Here is an 11,594-nt window from a genome sequence, read left to right on the forward strand (position 1 = left end):
AGCCATAAATTTCTCCAGTTGAACAGAAACAAAACTGAAGTTTTTATCTTTGGACCTAAAGATGAGTCAGTGATGAACTCTGATCTGAACCTTCAGAGCCACATAAACACAGTTATAAAGCCAGCCTGAAGCCAGGATTAAAGGATGTAGAGAAACTCATCAATGCGTTAATATTTAGTCGCATTAATTACTGGAACAGTGTCTTCACAGCTTCTCTAATCTGGAACAAACTACCAGAGAACTGCAAATCAGCCGAAACACTGAGTTCCTTTAAATCAAGGCTGACATGTTTAGAGCTGCATTTGTTTGTAGTAACTGGAATCAACATATTTGACGTGTATTTGCTTGATGACTTTGACTATGTCATGTCTTGTTCCATAATTGATGACTTTATGATGTTTTTACGATTATTGCTGAAATACGTTATACAAATAAACTTAACTTAATACAAAATGTATATATTTTTATACAGTTAGGGTGTAATTAATGCTCTGAGCAATTGGCCGTTTTTGGAGTCTGCATGCTCAAGTTGACGATTAATCAATTGCTAAATTCGTTGAATATTATTTGAATAATGGATTAATCACGATTAATCATTTTATTTTATTAATCATTTCAACCCTAGAATGGATGGACAGATTCATACTTTCATTATTTGTAGCAAAGGATGCATCTGCAGCTAAGAAATGCTTTTAAAATCGACATGTGAACAGCTCAGCTTTTCTGCTTGACTGAACATCAATACAGTGCAGGGCTGATATGGTAAATATATCTGTTCTAATCGATGAATAATTGGACAGCAACAGTTGCTTAAGGGATTTCTTTTACCAAATTTTATCCAGGTGAAGCTAAAACTGTCACTAATAAATTCTGGGAACAACATATTAAAGGATGTTTTTGTGCTTAATGCAAAATGTTTACATTTTTGTACAGTTTTACCATAATTACAGCTCTTTGTATGTTGTTCTTTCAGTAACTTGCCATTTTTGACATATTATATTGTATGGTATATTGTATATTGGAGTTAACGATTAATTGATTACTCAATTAGTTGATGATTATTTAAAAAATAGATTAATCAAGATTAATCGTTTAAAAGTTATTTGTGTTAAATGCAAAATGTTTAATTTTTTTGTACAGTTTTTGTGTAATGCCTTTTTAAGAGTCTGTAGATGAATCATGACCAAATTAGTTGAGGACACTAGCATTAATCCGATTAATCGTTTATGAATTATTGGATGGATGGATGTCTTACTGCGGCCGCTCTCCTTCATGAAGCCGACCAGCTCCTTGTGGTCCTGCTCCTTCTGGTACGGTCGCGCCTCCACCGTCACGTTGATCTCCTGCTTCAGGTTCAGGTAGATCCCCTCGGACAGGAAGTAGTGCGGCCGGTCGTCCTGCCGCTGGTCGTAGAAGATCACCACGGCGCGCGACGTCCAGTTGAACTGCGTGTGCAGCGCGTTGATGAAGTCCCCGATCTTGGTGCTGGTCGGCCCGCTGCGCACGATGGTCCGGTACTCCTCCCGCGCGTCGAACCCGTACGCGGGGCCGCCGGCGGTGATCAGCGGCAGCTTCCAGTGGGACGCGAACCGCGCCACGGAGGCCAGCGGGTACACGCAACCGGGTCCGAAGAAGACGTCCGGGCGCACGTAGAGCTTCGCGTCCACGGCCAGCACCTGCGCGCGGCTCTCTGCGCACGAGCCCGCGGCGGGGTCCTGCGTGCTGTAGTTCAGGATGTTGATGTCGTGGCCGAGCAGCAGGTTGTGCTTCCCGTGCAGATCCTCCTTCGCCATGAGGATGGCCGGCAGCACGCGCGGCAGAGCCCACGCGTACATGCTGTAGTTGTCCGGCAGCATCACCGCCACCGTGATGTCGCTCCAGCAGCCGCGGAGGAGGCAGAGCGCGGCCAGCAGGCAGCAGCCCAGCGCGGCTCTGCGCCCCATCTCTGTGCGCACAGCTTGGAGAGGCTTCCCTCAGTCACACCGCACCATAAAGACCCCAAACTCGCCCCGCGCGCGCCTTCACAAGTGGCACGAACTCAGTAAAGTCGTCGCCCGGTGGCGTGAGCGCGGCTGTGCCATGCGTCCCCGCTGCGTAAATCCACGGTGAATGAAGTTGTAGTAGTTCCCCAGCGCAGCGCGGTCCTCACAGTGACGGCCTCTCCCAGAGTGATAACTCAGCCGGATGACTGTAAGTTAAATCAGAGCGCGGCTCCGCTCGGCCCCCTGCACACGTCACACACTGTAAAAAATACACAGCGGCGCCGTCCGAACTACTGCGCTCAAGAAATAACAAGTATTTACTAAATCAGATTACAAACTTCCACTAATATCTCAATTATCCCTGGAGAAATCCAATATGCTTCATAAACAGCGATTGTCTTTACAGAGCGCAAGTTTATAAATAAATATAACTAAATTAAAGAAAAATCAGTTTATTAAAGTAAAAAAAGTAAAGTTAAATCGCCCCCTGGCGGCCTGGTTACGTTAAAAGACCAACACAAAGAGTTAAGTTTGGTACTGGAAATATTTAGCTTTTAAGCTGAAAATTAAGGTTACTAACTGTTTGATTCAGAGTTAAATATTTAGTTAGCAAGCAAAATTTGCGAAGTGAATTTTTGATTTGCTCTCATAATATTGTGTTTATATTTTGTTTTGAACTATAAATTTAATTCCAAACTCAATAATTAGTTTGAAATTGTGATATTTATAAATGTCACAATTTAATTTTCATCTCTGATCGGCTATCTAAGCCAAATTATTGTTAATTTTTCACTTTATAACTTTACAAACTGTGGAGAATTGATCTAGGATTATTTTCTACGTTAGAGAAATTAAATAGTTTGGCAGTTGTCCATTTTTTAGTCTTCAGCTAAATATTGGTCTGTGACACAAAGTCCCCCAAAATAAACTGAACTTTGTTGTGATAACTAATAAATAAGGTGAAAAAAGTTTAATTTTTTTACAGGGCTCTATGCTAGTCAAATGTTTTCCTGCAGAAGGTCAGAGGTCAGTTTGGGAGTCAGTGCTCCCAAACTGAAGCTCCCTTCCTCCTCCAGATCCGCCTGCAGCCTCTTCATCTTTCCGGCTGAACGGAACCGAACGGGTCATCGGATTTCAGCCGCTGGTTTCTGGAAAACCGTCCGACACCTTCCCTTCCTTTCATTTCCTCTCCTTTCTGTGGATGGATGGATGGATGGATGGATGGATGGATGGATGGATGGATGGATGATACAGGAAAAATGTGACAGTAACTTTACGGCAGTCAGTCACTTTGTGTTAAATAACGGAGCGAAAATGGCCTCAGTTCCCTGGAACATGACGCAACTCTGCCCTCTTGTGGTGACAGACGGAATCACTCTCTTTTTCTTAATCTACTAAATAAAAATCCTCCTTAATAATCAGAAAGTAAGACGGAGCATTGGAGATGCATTTCTGGCAAAAATGCTAAGAAAACGTGAAAATTTCTGAGTTTGAAAAGTCGAACATCTGTTAGACAAAAATCGAATATTTAGAGAAATGAGTTTCAAAGTTTCTGAGATTTTTCAAGCAAATTTTAAACTTTTCAATTTTAGATTTAAAAAAAAAAAAAAAATCTATTTTTCTTTCTATCTGCAATGGCCGTGATATGCCGTCATATTAATCCGATTTGGAATGAAAGGAATTTAAAAATCGTTCAGTGAAATAATATAAATATTAGAAAAATATATTTTTTAAAAAGGCATCAGTTTCCATAAAAACTTGACTAAATATTATCATAGTTTGGTATATTTTATCCTTTATAACAGATAAAGAAAATAATTGATAAAAATCAGCTGTAATAAATAAAACAGCCTCAGATCAGAATGAACACTTTTATTTTCTCTTACATAAACACGTCATAATTATCTGATTCATGATCTAGTTTAATGCAGCGGCGACACGCCAGGCTAAAAAACTAAAATATGTTTCTACATTCTCAATGCATCACAGCATCAGCAGCTAAAAACAGAAACTAGTTTCCAGGATTCGGGCCACGAAGCAGAGCTGCAGCCCAGCCTGGAGATCAGACGGTCCAGGAATGAGTTGGTCCAGTTTTACCACGTTTCCCTCAGTCACAGCGACTCCCTTACTGCTTCAGCCAGGTGAGCAGCTCAGGTGTGTAGTAGGTGATGATGATGTCAGCGCCTGCAGGTGACACCAACAGCTGAACTCAAACAATTAAGGAGACGCACCTAGACCTCAAAGGCCGTTAAGAGATAAATCTAGAACCTTAAGGATTGTAGATGCTTGTCAGTCTCTAGAACTGGTAGAAACCCAAAGACCTGCCAGTTTTCCTGACTGGTGGTTTTATAAACCACTGACTTATTTGAGGTCATGTAAAAGTTTCCTTTTCCTTGAACCGGATCCTCTAAATTTAGCCCTCAGTTTGTCAGCAGGTGGGTTCCTCCGCCTCACCTGCCCTGCGGAAGGCGGTCATGGCCTCCATCACAGCGGCCCGCAGGTCAAACGCTCCGGCCTTCGCTCCGTGCCACAGCATGGCAAACTCCCCCGACACGTTATACACCGCCAGAGGATGGGAGGGGAACTGCAGGGAGGATCCAGAAAAACACAATGTCAGAAAATCAAGACAGGAATAATGACAATGGACAGATGGATAAATGAATGTATGGATAAATGTGGATGAACAGGTGAGTTGATGAATATGTGTGTAGATAAACGGATGGAGGGATTAATGGCTAAAAAATAAAATACACAAAAATGTGGAAAAGCTCGTCTGCTCACCTTGTCCTTCACCTCCCTCATGATGTCCAGGTACGGCAGGCCCGGTTTCACCATCAGCATGTCGGCTCCTTCCCTCACATCTCGCTCCTGTTGAGCACAAAACCAGAGGTCAACCAGAGGTCAACCAGAGGTCAGCCAGAGGTCAGCCTCACTGGCTGGCTGTGTTCAAACAGAACCGGACTGGAAAACCCACCACGGCTCGCAGCGCCAGGCCTCTTGCTCCAGCTGGAAGCTGGTAGCAGCGCCGGTCTCCAAAAGCGGGCTTTGACTGGGCCGCGTCCCTACAGAACGCAAAACAACAAGCAGAATTAGGAACGCCAGAAAAGAACGAACAGCTGGATAAACAAATACAAGGAAAAGAAAGACAAAAGAAAAATGTGGAAGGAAAAGAGAAAAAAAATATAAAAGAACTCCATGTTTTTATTTTTTTTCCTTCTAAAAGGAAAAAAGAAAAAACAAAAAGAGAAGAAAAAGCAAATAGAAGAAAAAAGAAGTAAAACGGAATAAAGAAAATATAAAAAGTACTCCATGTGAAAAAAGGATAAAAAAGAAAAATGAAACAAAACAAAACAGGAAAAGAATAGAAATAAGAATAGAAATAAACTCCATGTTGTTGTTTCCCCTTTTAAAAGGAAAAAAATGGAAAAAAGAAGAGAAAGTGGACAAAAGAAAAAAAACAAAAAAGGAAAGAAAACTAAAGAAAAATTTATCCATGTCTTATAATAACAAAAAAATGAAAAAAATGAGAAGGAAAAACAAAAATGAAAATAAAAAGTTCATTGGTTCTGATGCGGCGGCTAACTGTACCTGAACGGACCGTAGTAACAGGAAGCAAACTTTGCGCTGTAGCTCAGCACTGAGACCTGGAAACAGAAAAATGGAGCAAAAATAAACTAATCTTATTGTTTCTAGGAAATGTTTCTGCTGCAGAGCTTCACCTTGTTCCCCAAACCGTTGGACAGCAGAGAATGTTTGATGGCTCTGATCCGTCCGTCCATCATGTCAGACGGAGCGATGATGTGGCAGCCTGCACAGGAAGTTCAGCTCCGGTTAAAACGACTCCGGTTCAGATTCGGTTCAGACATGTTGGGTCAGAAGTTTCTGTTTACCAGCCTGAGCGTAAGAAAGAGCGACTTCGGCGAGCCGCAGGCAGCTGGCGTCGTTGTTCAGGGAGCCGTCCTGGTTCAGGATGCCTGAGGAGAAGAAGAAGAAAGTCAGAAATGAACAGATCGTCTGTAAGCATTGAGGCAGGAAGTGGACGCTGACCGCAGTGTCCGTGGGAGGTGTAGGGACACAGACAGACGTCGCACGCCACCAGCAGCTCCGGGAACAAACTGCGGATCTTTTTGATGGCCAGAACGGCGGGTGTGTCGTCTGAGTCGGCGCCAGAACCGCGTTCGTCCTGGAGGAACCAGAACACGGCTGCTCATTAACACTGATTCAACCAGACTAAGGATTACACAGACTTCACTGATTCACATGTTAATGTGTGTTTTCAGATTTACTTTGACTGACCTTTGCTATTTTTGCCGGGACGCCAAATATGAGGACGCACTTCAAACCGTTTTCAACAAGCGGCCGCAGCAATTCCTCCACCTTATTCACCCCATACCTGCAGAACGCAGACGGTTCAATTATTACTCACGTCATAAATAAACATGTGGGTTTAATTAACAATAAAAACATTAAATATAATAAAACTATGAAATGTGAAATTTTCTAAACTTTTTAAAATAACTCCACATAATAAAAATAACTAAAAAATATGAAGTAGAATTAAAATATAAATAAATTAAATAAAATCACTGAAAGAAAACATTTAAAAACCTTTAAATAAAAAAATTAACCAACTGAAAATTATGAGATATATTAAATATTACACAGAACTAAATAAACAACAAAAATATTACTAAATTAAAATAGTTTTACATCGTTATGTAAAAATAATAATGAAAAACACTAAAAAATAAATATATAAAATATAAAATGAACTACTAAAGATACTTTGATCAATTTAAAATAAGTTTTAAAAATTAAGTAAAATTAATAAATCAGTCATCAATAAATAAAATAAACTATAGATTTTTAAATAAACAGATAAATCTAAATGTATAAAACTAAAACACTGCAAAATATATTAAATACAATTAGTTAATCAATAAATAAAAAACTAAAACATTTTATTTTTCTTAGTCAAAAATAAAACAAATGAAATTAGTAAAAAGTTTATGAGAATTGTAATTTAAAAAGCTAAACAAAAAAAGAATTAAAACATTTAATGTATAAAATGATGTAAATAAAATAAAAAAAAATGGCTGAATAAACTAAAAAAATAAATCTCAATGAATTAATTAAATTCATTAAAAACATATCTGAAAAAAGCTAAATTAAAAAATGTCATCAGATGAATAGAAATAAACCCATCCAGTCTAGAGAACAGCCTCCGTTTTTAAATAAAACTGTTTTTAAGCTCTGAGATCAGCTGGTCGGCCGTCTAACCGCCTCTCTGCTTATCTCAGTCCAGATTCTCACTCTTCCCTCCCAGCAGCGTTTATCTGACGACAACACCCACGCCGGCCCTCGACAGCTCGGCCCCTGGCTTTCCTCTGGGGCCGAACTCCCAGGTGCGACTCACCTGGCCTGACCCGGCAGGCTCCCGATCGGCTCCACCGCGTCCGGACTGTCTCTGCAGGAGAAGCAAACAGAACAGACTGACCGTCAAACTCCTCCGAACAGCAGGATGAACCTGGTTTGTTTCAGAAAACGAGGAGCAGTTCCACCGACGTGATGAAGATGGGGTAGATGAGGTTGTCTGGTCTGAGGTCAGCGGCGCAGCTCTGCCAGTAGCGCAGCGTCGGGTGGAAATACCCGCTGTGGAGGACCGACTGGGCCGGCGTCTGCATCGTTAAAACTACCAGTAAACAAAGCAGAAGAAGAAGAATACCAAGGGAAGGATAAAAACTACATTTAGATCCATTTTTCTACCCATAATGCAAAACTGGATCAGCCCAGCTTCTAGCAGGAAGTGAGTGGAAGTCGAGTTTTTGCTGCCCACTCACTGGGAAAACTGGGCAAGCATGCATGAAAGAACCAGGATGAAACAAAGAGAGGAAACCCAGAGGAACGAGAAAGAATAATAATCCTGAGGTCACATCAGCTCTAAAATGTTTCTTTTTTTCATCATAACTTACCGAATATGTTGATTTTTATAGAAAAAACTTGATTGTTATTAAATTATTACACATCAGAATATAGTTTTGTCAAAAGATGCTTTAAGAAAAACTAAATATTTTACATTTTTCAGTTAATTTCCTTTTGACTTTGGTGAGAAAAGAAGAAAAATATAAAATTATTGAAGAGATACACAAACAAAAATGCTCTAATTTTAAAGGAGGAATATTGCAAAATATTATTTATAACGAATTGGATGTAGTTTTAGGACAATTTCTATATAAAACTAGTTAAAAGCAAATGTTTTAGGTCAGTGAGATTAACTTTGAGCTATCTCTAGTAGATAAAAGCATAATAACGTGTTAATTACATTGAGATAAAAGTAAAATATCTAACAGAAAGCAATAAAAAGTGTTTTAATCTAAACTCATAATTCCCATAAACACGACGCGCCCTTAGATGGGTGCAAAATAAAACAGTAAAATTAAAAACCAGCCACTTTAGTACAATAATAAGCGTCTGTTTACATAAAATAAACTTTCTTTCACCGTTTATAAGTAGGTCAACTCTCTATCTACACATTAGCATTTAGCTAATAAAATACCTCCAAAGTGAGCCCGGAAATGAGATAAAGTTATCAATAACTTCGTAAAACTGTAAGGGAATTAAAAATACAGATAAAATCCGACATTAATGTATGAAAAACAGAGAAACTCACCAGAGTAAGAAAGCAGGAGACTTCTTGACTCTTCAGCTCCGTCTGATAAAGCTGCTGCTGCTTCTTCTTCTCCTCCTTAAATTCAGCAGCGACTTCAAGCAGCACTTCCGCCCCCTACCGGTGAAGGCGAGAATCTTCTGAGGCTGCTGCCTCCAACAAAACTTTGTAAGGACACAGATTGTTACTGTTTTATTTTGATAGATAGAAATCCGCTAATGATGATTTATATCATATTGTATCATAATATTCATTCATGTTTCAGTTCATATATTAGTTCACTGTCTCTTCAAAGTGTCCCACTGTGGCTGGACGCGCAAAAGAGAAACAGACTTCCTTCAGCAGCTGGACAGAATGTTGAGTATCAAAGCAGCAAAATTCATTTTTATGTAAAAAAAAAAGAAGATTTTTTTAAAACAAAAAACAAAATTATTTTGTGAATTGTGCAATTTTATAATTCTTTTTCCAACCTCATTGTTGCCTGTAGTTTTGTTCTTTAAAATTTAAGACCCAATTATAAAATGAATCAGTTCACACCAAACATATAAGCCTGTGTAAAATAAGATAGTTCCTTCTTTGTCTAAGAAAAACATTGTTGACTGGGAAAAAAGACATACATTTTGAAGAACTGTTTAATAACAGATTTTTCTGTTGTTATGTTATATTATGTTATGTTATATTATGATGGAGCGTCTGACTGAACAACTAGCCATGGAAAAAGATAATTAAATATGTAGTTTTGAAAATAAATACTGAATTTGAAAATTACATGTTTAGTTTGGAAAATAAATTTTTAGTTAGCAAAATAAATATTTATTTTGAAGCTAAATATTCAGCTAAGTCTTTATTTCCATAAATGTTGTTTTCAAAGTAAATATTTAGCTTGTGAATTAAATATTTAGTTTAGAATGAATGTATGGATGACATGGTGAAAATATTTGTTTGAAAAATGCATTTTCAAATTTTTTCTCTGTGACATGATGAATAAACTAAAATACTGTTCTTCATTTTTTGTTACTATCAATCATCACTACAGTCATGATCAAAAGTAAGTACACTGTTGTTGCGCAACACCCCCCCCCCCCCCCCCCTTTCTTTCTCTACTCTCTCACTCTCTACTTCCTCTTCTGAGAGGGGAGATGTGCTACCAGCTCTCCTTCTAACGGGTTAATTGAGTTTTCTAAATCTGCTGGGATTTACCCTGTCCAGAACTGAAGTAAACTCTGTTTAAGCTGGTTTCGAGAAACGATTCACCTGATTTTTGACGGCCTACATCCAGGTGTCCCAACCTTCTTCCCCCTGTGAATTAGCCAGACTGAGCAGCCTACAGCCAACTAGTTTCACAGAGCACACCTGTTAACGGTCGCTCGTTCTCTATTTTACAACTTGCATTTGTTATTGAACCAGGTAGGTTTTAGTGACTCGGGCGAGTCCCAAGGATGATGTTTTACATTTGGGCTACCAGCAACCTAAAAACATTTTCCACTTTTTCCTCTCCAGAATCAAACATCAGAGCTATTTTACAACCATCAAAGAACTTTAAGGTGACTCATTAACTGAATGTCCACAACATCTTTTAGATTTTCTTTATGCTAAATATTTTATTAGTAAGGCATTTTTGCAAGGGTCAGTACAGCTTAATTCAGTAGCAGAAATAATCAAATAAGTAAAATCAATCATCTAGTCTATCTTTCCCTACTGCTGACACTGAGAACTAAAAAAGGGAACCTTTGAGAGAGACGGACGGAGTTTGACGTTTTGAACCCCAGACCTGGCCTGATGATGAAGAAGGTGTTGCAGCAGGAGGAGGAAGTTGATCGGCGAAGGCAGGGATCTCTGTAGGTCTGATGAGCTTCTTCTCCGCATGGATGGTGAGGTCACACAGGACTTGGTGCTGGCAGGAAAAAAGGCACCAGTTCTTCTTCTTTGTCTTTGCCTTTGTCTTCATCTTTGTCTTTGGGGTCTGAACCCAGCCGATGAGAGAAGTGCGATTCGAAGCCACAGGTTGTGGGCCTGACGGGTTGGTCTCCATGAGCAGGACAGTCTTCGGCTCCGTGGCCCCGGCTCTTCTTCAGCTGCAGAGTTCTTTGTCCATCTCGATCTTGGCTCGAAGCTGCCCGGAGGATCCAACAAAAGGTTCCTCTTTTGCACCCACCTTTTATAGGGTTTATCCACCTTTTGGTGCGTTTTCATTGGCTGTCTGCTTAGACAGATGATCTCATATCCATCACTGTCTTACAGACATTTCCTGATGTCTGTGCTAATGTCTCAGAGTTGCTCAACCTCCTATGTCCATTGCCTGCACGACCTTTTCTCTAAATAAGGCGTTGATCATCTCTGTTCTCCTGTTAGTTCCCCTTTTTCCCTTCCTTTCACCTTTCACCTACCATCTACCTCCAACATATCAGTGATGTTTAATTGCAGTTACACCTTTTACACCATTTCAAGTTCAATGTCAAAATCACATTTATATAACATTTATTTTCTTTAGCTTCTCTGATTTAGCATTCATTTATGATTTTATAACCATAACTTATTAATTATACTTATTATAATCTCAATGTGAGTTATTACAGATGTTTTTCTGAAAAGAAACCAAGAATAATACATGATTCTAATTATTTAATACTAAAGTTACAGTTACTTGTTTTTCTTGTAAGTGTTCTCACAAATGTAACTGTAAGTATTATTACAAGTAAACCAATATTAATATAAGTATTTTACTTTGAATCTTATTCAATTACTAATAATGTTTAGATTTCATTCTTTAAAACTTTCATGCTTTAAAATAAGGAATAGTCTCAGCTATTTTTATAAATCTGCAGGCTGGAAACTTCCTCTTTTTCCAGGAAACCTGCTTTTCCTGTTTAATGACTCTCTCTGACTGACTATGATTTCTTATGATTAAATAGAGAAAAGTAGAATTAAAGCAAAGTTTGCTGGAC

At 39.0% G+C, this 11,594-nt stretch overlaps 2 protein-coding genes across 2 annotated transcripts in view; both read right to left on the bottom strand.

The window, feature by feature from the left end:
• Positions 1-2,169, bottom strand: part of npr2 (natriuretic peptide receptor 2) — a 63,306-nt gene extending 61,137 nt beyond the window's left edge. The window contains exon 1 of the mRNA XM_032570182.1: positions 1,256-2,169. Coding sequence (XP_032426073.1) covers positions 1,256-1,943 — 688 coding nt within the window. The 5' untranslated portion in view covers positions 1,944-2,169. The remainder of the gene's footprint in view (positions 1-1,255) is intronic.
• Positions 2,170-3,839: 1,670 nt separating this feature from the next.
• Positions 3,840-8,765, bottom strand: alad (aminolevulinate dehydratase). Its single transcript, XM_032570339.1, has 12 exons — positions 8,653-8,765; positions 7,548-7,674; positions 7,399-7,449; positions 6,279-6,375; positions 6,030-6,165; positions 5,873-5,956; positions 5,702-5,790; positions 5,571-5,626; positions 4,957-5,044; positions 4,764-4,850; positions 4,437-4,566; positions 3,840-4,166 (listed from the first exon to the last, which is right to left on the bottom strand). The coding sequence occupies exons 2-12, from the start codon at positions 7,664-7,666 to the stop codon at positions 4,108-4,110; spliced, it is 996 nt and encodes a 331-aa protein (XP_032426230.1). The 5' UTR covers positions 7,667-7,674; positions 8,653-8,765; the 3' UTR covers positions 3,840-4,107.
• Positions 8,766-11,594: the final 2,829 nt, after the last annotated feature.

This window comes from Xiphophorus hellerii, chromosome 8 (genome assembly GCF_003331165.1).
Source record: "Xiphophorus hellerii strain 12219 chromosome 8, Xiphophorus_hellerii-4.1, whole genome shotgun sequence".
NCBI lineage: Eukaryota > Metazoa > Chordata > Actinopteri > Cyprinodontiformes > Poeciliidae > Xiphophorus > Xiphophorus hellerii.